At 43.3% G+C, this 17,519-nt stretch overlaps 1 protein-coding gene across 13 annotated transcripts in view; it reads left to right on the plus strand.

The window, feature by feature from the left end:
• LOC137431202 (pleckstrin homology domain-containing family A member 7) overlaps positions 1-17,519 on the plus strand; it is a 322,395-nt gene that overhangs the window by 131,174 nt on the left and 173,702 nt on the right. Inside the window, exon 1 of one of the 13 annotated variants that reach the window (XM_068122249.2) lies at positions 1,107-1,186. The exons of the other annotated variants lie outside the window; for them this stretch is intronic. Within the exon in view, the coding sequence (XP_067978350.2) occupies positions 1,122-1,186 (65 nt within the window). The 5' untranslated portion in view covers positions 1,107-1,121. Of the gene's footprint in view, positions 1-1,106; positions 1,187-17,519 lie in introns of those variants that run through there. 13 annotated transcript variants of the gene reach the window in all.

A 17,519-nucleotide genomic window follows, 5' to 3' on the forward strand; every position in this document is an offset into this window, starting at 1 on the left:
GTGTTTCTCACAAATATTCCGCGTATTCCCTCTTTAATGTTCCCAGCTGTTGTTTTCTTTCTTTCTTTCTTTTTACCTTAATTGGCTCCACAGCCTGTTGATGTGCTTTGTATTTTGTGTACAAAGTTTTTGTCCCATATTTTTATATGAAGCAAGTTCCTGTTCTTTTTTTCCTTCCTTGCTTATTCATGGTGATAGCGACAGCCTTTTAACTACCTGTTATTGCGCTAGTTGAACCACAGTCTATGGTGCACTGGTCGGGCTGACCTCAGGGTGTTCTGATGTCTCACTTGGCCTTGATTATGGATACAGTATTGTCAAATCAAAATGATGATAATATTGATGATTATATTATCAGTAGTATCGTATATAAGATTGGAGGAATTGCCATTTATATTTGTAAGTACTTTGACCGTGCTCAAAATGTACCTATCGGTCTGAGTTTTCTAAAACTAATGTGAAGTACAAGTATTCTTGTACTGCAAAAGTTTGTGAGTCCTCGTAGCTTATTAAGCACAGAAGTGCAATTCTCAGTTCAAAACTGATTGTCCAAAACCTCGATCCCCCATCCAAAACCTTTATTTTTTTTCTACCCCCGTTAATACACCCCAAATCCACATCTTTCAATCCCCGACTTAATTCCTGAAATTCCTTGTAGTGTCAATTTGTGTACCCCTTCCCTCCCCCTCCCCACACCCCCCTGTCCTCTCCCTTCAAATAGATCTCCCGATGTCCCTGTTCTCTGTTGCTGTGCTTGCGTGCTTCCCTCTCTCTCCCCATCTTGTCTCCCCCTCCCCTTATTGTTTTACGTGTCCATTTATGTTTTTGTGTTTTATGTGCGAATATGTGTTTGATGTGCTAGCTCTTAAACGAGCCTAGATCTTGGATACAAAAAAAAAAAAAAAAAAATTGTCGTGTGTGTGTGTGTGTGTGTGTGTGTGTGTGTGTGTGTGTGTGTGTGTGTGTGTGTGTGTGTGTGTGTGTGTGTGTGTGTGTGTGTGTGTGTGTGTGTGTGTGTGTGTGTGTGTGTGTGTTTACCTCTGCCACCTTAGACGCGGGCTGTTTTCACCCCTGTTTATCTGTCTGTTTGTCTGTGAGCAGGATATCTCAAACAATTATGGATGGATTCGGACGAAACTTGGGGGACATGTTGGGTGTGCGACAAGGCCGAATCAATTCGATTTTGGTGAATATCCGACTATGGATCTATATCCGACACAGCCGCAAATCCCAGATACGAGGTTTTTTTTTATTTTTAAGTGATTATTCACCATTGAGAGATGTGGCTAAAACCGATATGTAGCCTGATATTTCAAAAATTGTGGATGAGTTGTGATAAAACTAGGTGTATGAGTTGGTTACGTGATGAGAATAAGCCAATTCGATTTTGGTTAAGGTCCAGATAAAGGTCTGGCCTATCAGTGGGATACAAAACATGAACTGTTCAGCCTCGCGGGGGTATGCCCTCTACCTAGTGCCGTTCTAATTGCCCTTCTTTTTGATTAAAAAATATATTTTTGTTATCATATATTTTATTTTTCTCTTCTACTCCTAGTTAACAAGTTTTAAGAGCAACAAATTGTTAATGTGATATATCCAAATTCCAGAATGAGAGAATGTGAAATATACAAATGTATTCAGTGTGAACAACAAAAGCATCAAGGTGAATGAACTCAGACCTTTTGGACCTTTTGAACGACAGACTGTCGGTAATTTGAGACACGTGTTGGCATTTGTTTCAAGTAAGCGTTTTGGGTTCTAATCTGTTTCACATTTGCTGAATTTTGTGTTGCCTCTTATTCTGTTTAACAGCAGGTGGATCTGTGTACCATTATTGACTCCTAAGTTGGCATTTACTTTTTTCTGTGCCCCCTGCAGATGTTTTGCTTTATTAAGTGCCGCTAGCTGGCTCCGACCCACATCATACAGCTTATAATGTAAAAGTTAGATGAGCCCAAGCCCAACTGGTAGCATTTGAAAGCTGGATGTTTGAAACTTTCCAAAAATGCATTCCCAGCTTATCTCAAATTCCTGCCTGTTGGAGAAGCAGGCACTATATCTGGATAGGCATTCAGGCCAAATCTTGTCCATGTAAGGGTTCTCTAAAATAACGCAAAGGTTTAGCTAGCTACCAGCTGTATAGCTCGAGGTGTCTGATAATTGTTACAAGTGGTTCACAGACCTTGTTGACGAATGTTTAATTTATCTTTTTAAACAAAAGTGATATCATGGAATTGCTCAAGTTTCAAAGCAAAGATTTGTTTTTCAATTTTCCAAAACATTTTGCTGGAGTTTGGCTTCCAAGCAATCTGAGCATTGCTCATGACAATAACCCTTTGGCCTAACCAGATGATGCAATCTACTAATGTAGCCGTGAGTCATATTGCATATCAGCTTTGACTGTTTGTTCCAGCACCTCACGTCACCGACGGTTTACAGCAAAGCCAGCAATTTTTGGATTTGGAAGTTAAGTTGACTGCTCAAAATGATTCCTACCTGGGCATGCAAGAAGTACAGTTACTTACACAGTCAAGCGTAGATGTTCAAAAGTCGTTGACTTCACCATCTTTCCTCTTTCGCCCACTTTGTCTACTGCTCAGATGAATTATTGAGTGAATTGGACATCTAATTTGCTACTTACTCATGACGTTGCCATGGCTTTAGAGGAAATGGTGAATATATAATTCCCATAAAGCATCGTTCTCACAAACTATCTACCTTCATGAATTGGTGTTGGGAACATGGTCGATAGGCCAATTTATCTTTTACATGGGATATAAGGTGCATGAACATTGTGTAGGTCAAAGATGAGCGAATAAGGCCACAGGAAATCATGTTTACCTGAGGGGACTGATGTGACGCATCAAATTCAAAGTAATGGAAAGTGGGACTTCTCAGGCATGTCAAAAGGTTGCACCACGATGTCAGTGGGGTGTGGGTCGATCATGTCATCGTGGCATTATAAAACTTGATTGCATTTTTGAGAAAAGCTAGACAATAGCTTTACACGACAAAAAGTTGAGAACTCAATAGTAGCAAAAGTGTTTTTGATGTTAAAATGAATTACATAGCAATTATATACCGCCGAACCTCGCTATACGCAGGGGATACGTTCCTGGAAAATGCCGCAAATTGCGAAACCACGAATGGCGGGGCATTATTTCAATGGAAAAAGGGGGGATAGGTTCCCGAGTCACGAAAATCCGCGAATACAGAGGAACAAACCGCGAATGGTGAGGCAAATCCGCGAATGGTGAGGCAAATCTCGAGAATGTCGGCGATAATCCCACAAATGATCCACCACGCAGTAACCCGGGTTGCCCCGTGATTTTTAATCATTAAAAATCAAGCAATCATTCAATCAATCAATAATGTGTCACAAAGGATTTTCCTATCACGTGAACCTGGGTTACACTCCCCCTAAAATAGATTAATTAATTATGTAAAATGATTTTTAAAAATCACGGGGCAACTCGGGTTACCGCGTGGTGGATCAAATGGTGAAGCAAATCCCACGAATGTCGATAAAAGTCACTGAAATGTCGATGAAAATCCCAGAAATGTCGATGAAAATCCTGGAAATGGCGAGGCAAATCACGTGAACGTCGATGAAAATCCCGGAAATGGCGAGGCAAATCCCACGAATGTCGATGAAAATCTCGGAAATGGCGAGACAAATCCTGCGAATGTCGATGAAAATCCATGAATGCATGCCGTGCCAGTTTCAATGGGGAAAAGGGAGACGGTTAATTGCACGAATAGATACTGTGGAGTGTTTTCATTCTGTGCAGTAACTCATGGGGATTATGTGTTATGCAGCTGGTGGAACATCCCGTGAAGCTCTCAATTATAGTGCGGCTAATACTTGCGGCCACGAAAGCCATGAAAACGCAAAGCCACGCAGCAGTGAATGTAGAAACAGGTCATGCTTGCGGCTCATAGATGTTTTTTTCCGCATGCCCAGCTGCTTTATGCATGGCTGATGATGAAAGATGGGTTTTATAAATGTGTCATGCTAGTCGCACGTGAATTTTCTTTTCTTTTTGCACCCCTGAAAAACCGCGAATTCGCGGAACAAGGCCGCTAATAGAAAAAAGAAAAACGTGATTTCGCGGAACACAGCCGCGAATAGAAAAAGAAACCCGCGAATTTGAGGGGCACTTTTCCGCGAATAGAGAAACGGGTCGAATTTCATCAACCGCGAATACGTGGAACCCGCGAATAGCGGGGTCCGACTGTATTCAATTTAACAGTGTTTGGTGTGAAACGGCCATGCAACTTGAGGAGGAAATGCTATTGATTCTGGTGCACAGGAAGTGACGTTGAATTTTAAATGGCTGAAGGAAGGTTTTTGAAATGTACAACATTATAATGCAACACATTACAACACAATTGTTATTTATTTGCAAGCATTACAGATCAGATGCTTATATCGCGGCGGACATTTTAATAACGTAATCATCACTGACACTCGTACCTTTCCCCTCATCAACTTCAAATCAAATTATAGCCTACATAAATTGATGAATCTCCTCGAGTTGGAATCTTGAAGCCTCATTGGTGCTTGACAAAATGGCTGCAGGTGAGAGGTAGAGACATGACAGAAGGAACCGCATCAAAATCATAAAGGAACAGGTGGAGAGGGTGGGTAGAGGGTACTTATGGTCCAACGGTTCTTGGAGGGTGGTAGAAATATTTCAATTTAACATTTTGGGTTATTGATCTCAAATAGTAGGCAATAGATATTTTGCTAAAATTATTTAGTTTTTTTAAGTTGCTTGTTACTTCTTGTGACCCATTTCCTAAATAGTTATTGCATTTGGTCTCAAATCTCAGCATTAAAATGTGATTGTTGCTGATCTTGAAATCATAAAGATGAAATCCAAACTATTTCCTCCAATAAGGTAGTCTTATGTTTGTTGGTGTGTCCAACATTTCTTTGAATAAGTTGTTTAAAGTGCAGTTTTAGGAATGTTTAAAATAGATAGTTGGAGCTGATCTGTTTGTGAGCCAAATGGGAATTTTTAGGTTGAATATTTGTGGTTGTATCAAGTAGATAAGTGAAATAATTGTGGGTGCTACACACAGAAATGATAAGTTGTTTTTCTTCAAAAGGAGGACTTATTTGACTACGTTTTAAAGAGATATGAATAACCCCGCAGTCACCCAGCATTACTCAATCGAACAAAGACTCCAGGAACTATAGTTCATAGAACCCTGTGCAGTCTTGAGAAAAAAAGACATGGGAAGGGTCTTTTCAATGCTTGCTTTGTCTTTCCGAGCACGATCTGTTTTTATTTCCTGCAAGCCGCCATTTTGGCTGAATCTCGATATTCCCCATCGCTGAGAGGGCGAACGGCAAATTTGATTGGTCGAGCTGGCGTAAAATTTTCTCCAAGTATTGCTAAACTGGAGGTTGTCAAGAACGCGGTTTGTGTTCCACAGTGTTCAATTAAGTAATTACATTTTAATAAAATAAAGGTTTTAAAGGCGTATAAAAAAAATTCAGAAGTTTACCGTCGTCGTTGCAGCGTCTCTTACACCACCATTGTTTAACTTGTTAAAATAGTTATTTGTACCTGTTACTTGTATCCTTTATGCCATCCCTAAAATGGTAAGTTTCCTGTTCGGAATGGTTTTCAATTTTGTTTGATTGCCAGACAAGCAGACAGACTGAAACGATTATCTTACTCCATGCCCATGCTTGATCAGGACGAGATTCCGTCCAATTTCCCAAATTCAGAGCCTAAGTACTGCTAAATTGCAGCTTCATGTTCCATTTCGTGTTCTGCAGTGTTCAAAATGTAACATTAAATTGAAATTAAGTAGTTCCTCGAACACAGACTGACACATTAACAACACCTGCAGGCAGACAGACAAAGTCGAACCCATTGCTTAACCCCACTTTGCTCTTCGCGCATGGGTTAGCTATCTTAGCCGAGTCCAGATGCGAGTCAGAAGTGTCCATTTGGTACTCGAGGTCCCAGCACACAACGACTTACTCCTCAAAAGTTACTGTGGAATGTTTACATGATCTATAAATTAATGCTGGAATTCCAACGCAGATGTGCATCACTTATCCTGAGCAGGTGCACAACGTATGCCTTTTACAACAACACAACAACATGCATTTTAAGGCGATTTTCCCTGCAAGAGCAGGGGTTAGCCTTGCGGTCCCCATGACAATCTTCTCCATTTTGCCCTATTTTCTGCATCTCCCCTTGTTAACCCCTTTGCCCGCATTTCTTCTTCCACCATCTTCAGCCAAGTCTTTCTCGGTCTTCCCCGTCCTCTACTTCCTTCTACATTCATTTCAATCACTCTTCTCAACCCAGCACTTTCATCCTTCCTCAACACATGACCAAACCATCTCAACCTGTTCCTCTTCACAGCATCAATCACAGGCTCTATTCCCATCATCTTTCGCAATTCATCATTTGTCTTCCTCTCTCTCAATGATACTCCACACATCCACCGAACCATTCGCATTTCCACCCTTTCCAGCCTTCGTTGCTGCTCTACGTTCATTACCCATGTCTCGCTCCCATAAATCATAACACTTCTCACACATGCAGCATACACCTTTCCCTTCAGCTTCAACGACACTCCCTCCTCATCAGCACGCCACTCAGTTCCCGAAACTTCTTCCATGCACATCTCACTCTAGCAACCGTTGCCGAGTCTGATCCACCTTCTCCATTCAGCACGTCTCCGAGGGAGCAAAATGTTTTCACACCTTCCAGCTTCAGGCCGTCTCCAAGATCCAACTCAACATTTCCTCCATCTGCAGCTCCCTCTGTGCACATCTTACATTTGAATGTAGCTGCCACACTGGTTAATGACCCTCTCAGACCACTACATTTTTGATGAACCCACTCAGCGCACATTGTACATTGAATGGAGTTCACTCCGACACCCTTCCTGCACACAGCACACGGCCACATCCCAGTTCTTTCCACCACACCACATGCTTTACCACTTGCCATCACCTTCGTCTTTCCGATATTCACCTTCAGACCTTTTGTCTCCATACATTCCTTCCACTTGTTCATCTTTTCCTTCAGTCCATCCATACTTTCCGCAATCAACACCAGATCATCTGCATACAACAACTCCCATGGTAAACCCTCCTTTAATGTTCTGAGCCAGCACCTCCATCACAGCTACAAATAGTAGTGGACTTAGTACCGACCGACCCCTGATGCACTCCCACCTTCATCTCAAACTCACCACTGTTGCCGTCCTTCGTACTTACAGCTGTGCGCGCTCTTTTGTACATTGCCATCACTACTCTGATCAACCATTCTTCCACTCCTAACTTCCTCAATGCCCATGTCACTACTTCACGTCGAACCCTATCGAATGCTTTCTCCAGATCAACAAACCCAAGAAACAACTTCTTCCTCTTCTCCATGTACTTCTCCTGCAACTGCCTTACAATAAAAAGTGCGTCTGTTGTGCCTCTTCCTGGCATAAATCCAAACTGCATTTCGTCAATCTTCACTTTTTTCATTATCCTCCTCTCCAACACCCTTTGCAATACCTTCCTTCCATGCTCCAATAACTTTATTGCTCGATACGAGCCACAGTCCAGAGGGTCACCTTTCCCCTTGTATAGAGGGACGAGGGTACTCAGTTCCCAATCCACTGGAATGCGGCCTTCTTTCACCACCAGATTACAGATCTCTGTCATTCTCTTCACACTACAACTTCCTGCTGCCTTCAACATATCTCCCACAACTCCTGCCGGCCCTCCCGCTTTTCTACTCTTCATTGCTTTTATCGCTTCCTCAACTTCCTTCTCAGTTATCTTCTCTGCCGGTCCTAAAACTGGGTTACTCTCTATGTTGCCATCACATTCATTCTCTGCAGTCAACAGCATTTCCATATATCTCTTCCATCTTCCTTTAATTCCATCTGGGTCCACAACGATTTGTCCCACTTGATCCTTCAAGCAACTCACCCACATCACATCACACCTCTCTTTCACTATCTGCTTTGCAATCCTGAATACCGCTCTCTGACCCTCTTCCGAATCCAAGCATTTTCCGAACGTTTTCCTACATGCCTCCTGCGCCGTTGCTACCTCTTTCTTTGCAGCCTTATTGGCTGCCTTATAACTTTCATGCTCTGCTTTTTCTGCCCCCGTACCCTTTGCCTTCTGCCACTCTTTGAACTTCTTGCTCTTCTCGTCAATCTTCTTTCCAACTTCATCATCCCACCACCATGTTTCTGAGTGCCCCGGTGGTCCTTTTGTCCATCCACATACCTCACCAACGGCTCCCAACAGACTATCTTTCATTGACATTCAATCACTTTCAAGCTCAACCACATCATCCTCCACCATACTCAGCCTCTCTTTTAATGCCTCCCTCACTGTCACCTCTTTCAACCTCCACACCTTCATTCTCGGTTGGTACTTCACCCGCCGAGCTCTCCTCGCACCTTTCACCCTTATGTCGCAGACAACCAAGTGGTGCTGTGAAACAGCCTCCTCCCCCCGATCACCTTTGTGTCCCAAAGGTGCCCCCTATCTCGCCTATGCACCATCAGGTAGTCAACGGTTGTCGTCGACCCACCTGACGTGTATTTAACAAGCTTATTATCCTCTTTCTGGATCTGAGTATTACAAATCAACAAATCAGCTCCATCAGCAAACTCCAAAATCCTTTCACCTTCTCCATTTCTCACACCATATCCATAACCCCCATGAACTCCCTCAAAACCATCCATACTCCTTCCCACATGTCCATTTAGGTCTCCTCCTACCACAACAACTTCCTCATCTTTCACATTTTCCATCAGCTTCTCTATTGCACACCAGAACTTGTCCTTCTCTTCATCGCTCCGACCGACCTGCAGAGCATATCCCGAGATGACGTTCACCAAGAGCTCTCCAATCATCGTTTTCACAATCATCAACCTATCACTCACTCTAGTCACACTCACCACACTGTCTGCAAACTCCTCAGAAAACAGGACACCAATGCCATGCACGCCCTCCGGGCACCCTTGCCGCACAAACTTGTATTTCTGTCCCTGCCTACCCTTCACCATTCTCACACCACTTCCCTTCCATCTCGTCTCTTGCACACATCTGCTTAACAGAAACTTTCCTCCTTCATGATGTCTCTGATTCCTTGGTATCTCTCCCAGGTTACTCCCTCCTCTGGTATGATAGACCTGAGCCTCGTCCTGGAGGTGGGGTTCTTTCTTTATAAAAAAACTCTCTTCCTCACTCGCCCTGCACTGCCCTCTCTCCACCTCACCCCCAGGAATACCTTTGGCTACGGCTTCCCCTTCGCTCCCACCTTTTGTTCATATGTGTGTTGTACCGTCCACCAAACAGTGATGACTCCATCTACATCTCGCTGTCTGAGAATATGGACCAACTTCTATCTACCCATCCCAACTCTCTCTTCCTCAAATGTGGTGATTTCAACTGTCACCATGCCAGTTGGCTGGGTGTGGGTACCTCTCTCACCAGCCATGGCTCTTCAGCAAAGGACTTCTGTGACTCACTGGGACTGACACAATCTGTCAATTTCCCGACCCGGATTTCAGTCAACGGAGCATCTTCTCTTCTGGACTTGGTTATGACTAACTTCCCTGAAAATGTCTGCTGCTCTTCTTCTGCTCCAATCGGCTCTTCTGATCATGTGCTTGTTAAAGTGGACATCTCTCTGACCATTCTCAGAGAGCCTACTCAGCGTCGACGAGTCTGGCATTTCACTCAGGCCAACTGGCACGGTCTTCAAGCAGCCATCAATCATCTGGACTGGTCTCCCATCTCTACCGCCTCTGACATCAACTCATCCTGGGAATTCTTCCAAAGTAAATTGCTCTCTCTCATGCACAGATTTATCCCATCTCGTCTTCAGTTGTCATACCCTTCCTCCCGTCCATGGTACACGGAATCTTGTGGTGAGGCTATTGCCCAGAAACAACTTGCTTTCATCTCCTGGAAAGCAAATCCAACGGAAGGAAATCTCATTTCCTTTCACAAAGCCCGAAACAAGTGTGTGTCCACCCTCAGGAGAGCCAGGAAACAATATCTCTCCGTTCTCAGGACCGAACTCTCTTATCTGTCTCCCTCTTCCAAATCCTGGTGGCGTCTGGTCAAATCTGTTTCTGGTGTTTGTTCCCCCTCCATCCCCTCCCTCACCTCAAATGGCCACACGGCTGACTCCGCACGTGAAAAAGCTGAATGCCTCAACTCTGTGTTTGCCTCTAAATCTTGTGTCCCAAACCCATCCCTCTCTGTACCCACCGTACCCAGTCGTACCCAGCTGCTCCTGGACTCTGTGTCCTGTCCTCCTGACAAGGTGGAAAAGTTTCTGTCAACCCTCGACTCGGATTCTGCAACTGGACCTGACGGCATCAGCCCACGGGTCCTAAAATCCTGTTCTTCCGCTCTTTCACTCCCTCTCTCTGTTCTCTTCACCCTCTCTTTTGCTCAAGGTCATCTTCCATATGCTTGGAAATCTGCCAACATCACTGCTTTGCACAAAAAAGGTGCAAAAACAGATCCCAGCATCTACAGACCAATCAGCCTTCTCCCAATTATCAGCAAAGTCATGGAATCCATCATTGCTTCAGATATGAAATCTTTCCTCTTCTCCAATGGCTTGATCTCTGATCATCAATTTGGTTTCAGACCTGGACACTCTACTCTGGACATGCTGCTTCTGCTTTCTCAACAATGGATGGAGGTCCTCAATGCCAAACAGGAAATTAGAGCAGTCTCCCTTGACATATCACGTGCCTTCGATACGGTCTGGCACCCCGCTCTGCTCACCAAACTCTCCTCTTTTGGTATCCATGGAAATCTCCACGCATGGCTGGCGGACTTCCTCTCTAGTCGTAGTCAATGTGTGGCCCTGAATGGGTTTCTCTCATCTCCTCTTCCTGTTCAGGCTGGAGTTCCACAAGGCAGTGTTCTGGGCCCAGTGCTTTTTCTGGTCTTCATCAGTGATCTCTCTGACTCTCTTGAAAATCCTCTGTATCTCTTTGCTGATGACTCTACTCTCTGTCGCTCCATTCTTCATCCCTCAGATCGGCAGTCTGCAGCCTCCTCACTCTCTGCAGACCTGGACAAAATCACAGACTGGGCAAACAAGTGGAACATGTCTTTCAATCCTGACAAATCTCACACTCTTACGGTCTCTCCGAAAAGACCGACTGGACAACCCTCCCAGCCACTTTCTGAATAATCCTCTCCAAGAAGTTCTGTCACTCAAGCTTTTGGGTCTCACAATCTGCCATGAACTTTCCTGGGAAAACCACATTTCAAATCTGGCCTCCAAAGCCAGTCGCCGACTGGGCATCCTCCGTCGTGCAAAGTCCTTCCTTGGCACACCTGAGCTCCTCACCACATACAAGGCTTTCATCCGCAGCTCAATGGAATACTGCTCTCCCCTCTGGGCTGGTGCTCCTGCCTCACACCTAGCTCGTCTTCACGCTGTTGAAACCAAAGCATTCAGAATCATTGGAATCTCCCGCGATGAAGCTAACTCCAAGGGCCTCTCACTCACTCACCGCTGGCAGGTTGGTGGTCTTTCCGTCTTCTACCGACTCCTCTCTGGCCTTGCCCCCCCAGCTCTCTCTGGGCTCTGTCCCGCAAATATTCCTACAGGTCGCACAAGATCTGCCTGCAACCCTCTTATGGTCAAACTGCCAAAATCAAGACTCTCTGCTCACCTTCACTCCTTCATTCCTCTTTTCTCCTGCCTCTGGAACAAACTCCCTCACTCTCTTCAATCCCACTCCACCCTCCAGGTCTTTAAAACAGCTGTTCCCCACCATCTCTTATCTTCCCCCATCCAAAACCTTGATCTTTTCTACCCCCGCTAATTTCACCCCAATTCCACTTTTTTGAAATACCAACTTCTGTCCTGGAAGTCCTTGGTGTCCTTGTGTTTTATACTTCTCCCTCCCCCCACCCCCCCCCCCCCCCCTTCCCAAGCCTCTTCCCCCCAAGCCCTCTCCCTTCCACACATCTCCCTGCTCTCAAATGTTGTGTTTGTGTGCTTCCCCTTCTCTCCCCATCTTGTCTTCCGCTCCCTCTTGTTATATATTTTGTTTGTCTGGTTGATTTGTTTGTGAAGTAAATGTTAGCTCTTTCACGAGCCTCGATTCAGTATACAAAAAAAATAAAAAAATTAAAATATGTCCACTCTTCTTCTGACCAATACTTCCACCACTTCTCCTGATCTCCCTGTCATTGTCCCTACATTCCATGTCCCAAACCTCAGAAACCGATCTCCACTTCGAGCATCAGACGTTTCGTCGTCATAAATGGAGTGATTTCCACCCTTGCTTCGATCGGGTTCCCCACCTTGAGTTTTAACGAGAGGGAGTGGGGTCACCCACGGGGTACTTCGGGCTGTACCCTGCCCATATGTGGTTGTAATTGTCATGGTTTTATTGTCATGCAATGTCAATGCAATGCAATGTCATGCCTTTTAGTTGTAAATAAAACAGAAGCTTAACTGGATTTGCAACTACAGCTTAAAATGTTTGATTATTTAATCAAAATTTTAGCTTTCACATGTTCATAATCTGCATACAAGCCTAATCTCAAACTTTGTGAATCGCTACCCACTCTAAACCTATAACGCACGCATTTTGATGAAGGTATTTTGTGCTTCAACATAGTTTTAATGTAGTTTGAACTTTAACTTGTTCTCTGCCATTCAGAATAGCCACGCAAGGTGGTAAACTTTTCTCACTCGCAAAACTAGATGGAATTTCAATAACCCATATTTCCTTTATAAACCAGCGTTGCAGATCAAGTTATTTTGGCCTGATATGTGCGTTCTTCACGAGCACGTCAACGTTCTTGGTTTGCTTTCTGAGCAAAGTTTCTGCCGGGTAAGATGAGTAGCAGGAATGCCTTTGTGGCCTCTTTAAGGCAGCTATTCAATGTAGGATAATAGTGATAATAATGGCTTTTCCTTGAGGCTTTTGATGGGGCCATGTGTGCAGTCTGAATTACACAAAAGTGCATTTGCTCCCATTTCCTTCACTGCTTTTTCTCATCTTTTAAAACGATCGACACTGGAGGTACCAGGTTCGTGGCCTAATTTTTTTTGTCGTTTTGAGAAAGGCAAGAACTACATTGCTTGGCATTTATTTATCATTGAGAATTATGAGATACTAGGGCATGCCCGTACTATATATATATCTAAAATTATATCCCCCCCCTCTATTTACATGAAATGGTTTGGTCCAAAGCGAACGGCTTGCGAGTACGGTGACAATCCCCCCCCCTCTATTTACATGAAATGGTTTGGTCCAAAGCGAACGGCTTGCGAGTACGGTGACAATCCCCCCCCCCCCCCCCCCCTCTATTTACATGAAATGGTTTGGTCCAAAGCGAACGGCTTGCGGAGTTTGGTAAAGAAATCGCCATAGCGTGCACAAACGCGCAGGAAAGCGAAAGAATCGCAAATTAGTTTTAATTAGTTTTAAAACATAGTTTAACGCCAACATAGTTTGCCAACGTGAAATAAATGAATACGCTCTCAAATGTGCCGTCCGAGGCAGAGTCTGTTCGCCACGTTCGGCACACGTGATAGCTCGCTGCTCTCTGATTGGTTGAATCGTTTTTTGGACATAGCTCGGTAACTACTTGTCCGATTAATATGAAACCTTGAAAAGGCACATCCTCGGGTCCCCAGCAATATACCTGGCAAGTTTCAAGTATATCGGACCCGTGGTTGTCGAGAAACAGCGGTCACAGACATACAGACATACAGAGATTACTGGAATTATAGATAGATGAAATGCTTCGTCTTGTTGGCATATATACTTTAATACTTTGTGATCATTGACATTACAAGTAAAGTTTCAGAGCAATGCTAGAATTTGGTATTTTTCTGGAAGCAGAGAGGTTCTATTGGTTTTGTTGCTATCGTTGTCGCTGTGTTTCCAGAGATTGGGTGACATCGAATTGTAAGTGGCAAAATGAACAAGAAAAAGCAATCGGAGATTGCAGACCCACGCCAGGACGTGTTTGTATTTTGTGGGGTATCTATAAGCTGCCGTGTTTGTGTTTATTGATTACATAGATGTATGTTCAATCCAATATGGCTGCCGAACCACGTGATCAATGACGTCATCGATTTAATTCTCCCATGCAATTTTTGTGTAGATCATGCACAAGAAATTTCAAACTGATCAGATCAAGCGTTCTACTTGTCTTATTATGACGTCATAATGAAGGCACCGATGACATCATCATGAATATATGTTGTTCCCCATGAGGAGTACTTGATAATGAGCCATATTTCAATTTTTTCCATAGAGCAGTTTCGGAGAGGGAAAGTTTTTCGGTTTTTCCAAGATGGCGCCCATACCACGTGACAAATGACATCATAATTATCATTAAACAATTCTACAGGAAGAGGCAATTCTATGGTGAAAATGTCTTGGGAATCGGATCAACGTTTACAAAGAAAAGCGTACTCACGTTCTGTGTGGACAAACAGACAGACAGATAAACAAAGAAAAGAAACAAATAAACTGACCCAAATGCAATATCCTCTCCTCTGGCGAGGGTAATGACAAACCTGCACGGATAGAATGCAATAAGTGTCCTCTTTAGACATCAAGGGACAACCGAATGTAGTTGAGTAGATATCTTGGATTTCATGAAATGGACACAATGAATATGATCCTGTTGAGTTGGAAAGGACTGCATGGTAATGGAAGCAGTCTTAGCAAGATGTAAGTGAGAATGGCACGGCAACTTGGCTGTGACAACAAATTGGTCAACTCCAGCTTCTCGGTAATGTCAATGATTCGCTGGATCTTGGGCTTCACATAATCTGGGGGAAATGGCTTGGCCACAAGGACGAATGACATTTAGGAATGGGCTTTTCAACATGGAACTGCTTCTACAAGTATCTTGGCAGTCTGAGAAAGACTTGATTGAACAGGTTGAACAGGATTCCTCCAATTAGTATTGATGAGTCACAAAATACTGTGTTCTCACATATGCATCATTAGCATTATATGGAAACATACTGTTTTAAGGATGTCACAAAGGACACAACACAACATGCATGATTAACTAAGGTAATGTGTTAGATAGGGTGGTGTAATAGACACTGCATCAACAGCGTTAAACTCCGGAATTTATTTATTTATACACTTTCACAATCTTTATTTTATTTAAATTTAACTATATACTTGATGACTGTAGTGCACAAATCATTTGTCATAATTCTTCCAAGAACGTCCAGTTTTCCAGTAATTCAACTGAAAATAAAGGTTCAATGCGGTGGTGTATTCGGGACTGCTTCTGGACTACTTCAATAGTGCTAAACTTTCGGATTTTTACGGCCTAGCCAGTAGGGCAGTGCCGTCTGGAACAGCATTTGCCTGTCCGTATGTCCCCACAAATGTACACCAATCAGAGCTGAAGATCTGGTCACATGACAGGGTGACGTGTTTAGTAATCATTACAGTTGCATAACATTTAAAATCAAAATCTTCTTTTTTTTTCTTCTTTTTTTTTGACTTAAGTTACACTGTATGGGGCATCGTGTTCAATGAACTCTCTAGTTTCCAAGCATGGAACTCCTATTCAGATATCCATGTAGATAATGCAGTGGCTCACAGATCTTGGCAGATGTCTTTAATTACCTGGATACTGCAACACAATGGAAGATACTTTATTTTTATATTTAAAGGCACCATGCCACTTTACTATATTTAAAGTGAATGCTCGGAGATGAGACCGCCAAGGAATGGGGTACTCAGTGATGCAGTACCTTCCTTGCAAAGCAGCAGGTTGATACTCATACCGTGCTTCTAACCCGAACTAAACACCTCAACAATGAATATATCACTTTTAACCCAATGCTGTGTACCGATGATCATGAACAGATCTCGAGGATGTCATTGGCTGATTTGGGGCAGTGGCCAACTGATTGTTTTGACTGCTTGTGAATAGAAACTACAAATGAATTGTTCTGTCTGGTTATGAACTTGCCTGTAAAACCTGATAGACAAGCTCATTGTGTTTACCTGCTTTTGCTTTTCCACCAATAGCCATAAAGGCTAATATTTGAGCAAGTCGTGCTAACCTACCTATGCAAACAAGCCGACGATAACCTGCACAGTATCCCGACGAATTGGCTAGAAAAACGTGATTGCTCCTGTAAGTTTAACGAAAAAAAACTTACAAATTAATTTGTGTGTTTAGCAGGAGTCAGCCCATCCTGCCACATAATGCATTCTTTGTTGACAATTCCTTTTGGCAATTGACACAGCTGTCTAATTGGGACACAGTTGAGTTGATAATTGTCAGATTTTGTTTGGAATCATTGGCATAACTTTGGATTGTTGACGTGAAGGTTTTAATGTGCTTGTAAAACCTTTTTGCTCCTATCAGAATGGACAATAAACGGCACACATTATGACACTAAGGCATAACCTTAATGCATGGAGACCTCGCCATCCGTGCGCACGAGGAACAGTCCAAGTTATCCTTTGTGTTAATGTCAGCCCATAGATGGGTCGGAAGCATACTAGACTTTGTTAAGCATACTGTCAGTCTTTGGCGGCAGACAATTCCAACAATAGATTCTATCAATTGTAAGGTATTCTTCTCACAGCAGCAGGAACAATAGATTCTATCAATTGTAAGGTATGCTTCACACCTCCTGTCGCTTCAATGGAGGGGCTAACGCCCAAAATGTAGACTTCACTTTGCCTCCAATTTTCTGTGAACCTTCATTTGATAAAACCTTTCGTGTAGATAAATAGGTTAGCTGTTATGTATTTGATAGATAGGAAAAGGCATGAAGCAAAAAGTACAAGTAAGTTCAAGTGAGTACCTCCGATGTATGTACAATTAGAATATGAGTACAGTACATCTATAAAACATGTGTGATACAATTAGAATGCAAGTACATCTATAAAATACATACTATAAAACCACAACAGCACCACACAGAACAATTACTGGTGAGGGTCTGCAGTCGTTGATTGCCCATTTTAGTTTACTTATTTATTCATAATTTGTTTTGTTTCTGTGCACAGTACATAGTCGAGGCTCCTGGAAGAGCTAGTACAATGAACAGACCAGGACGTAACGGAGCAAAAGGAAACAGTAGAGAGGGAGGATCAAGATATATGAAAACATCAACAGTAGAATTGAAGACCAAAATATGGGCAAACTTGGACAAAAAATGGGCGTGGGAAGGGATGAGTGGCAAGAATGGACGCATGGTGTGGACAAGGTGAATACAGAAAGAAACGTTCAGGAAGAAAACAAAATGGAGACTTGGAATTTGGAATAAGGAGGGCCTGGATTTAGGTGGTTTCACCAGAATGGGTCAATGGTCACCAGAATGGGTCAGCCCTGCAGAAAACCTGAAGGAGACAAAGCACGGAAAGAGCACAGGATGCAAGATCAAAAAGGAGGCTGTGGAATATGGAGACCACCAACTTGTCTGCGATGGTGAAGTGATAGGCCCCTTGATTCAGCTTCATCATGGGAGATTCCA

This window comes from Myxine glutinosa, chromosome 7, assembly GCF_964187855.1.
Source record: "Myxine glutinosa chromosome 7, kmMyxGlut1.1, whole genome shotgun sequence".
Classification (NCBI taxonomy): domain Eukaryota; kingdom Metazoa; phylum Chordata; class Myxini; order Myxiniformes; family Myxinidae; genus Myxine; species Myxine glutinosa.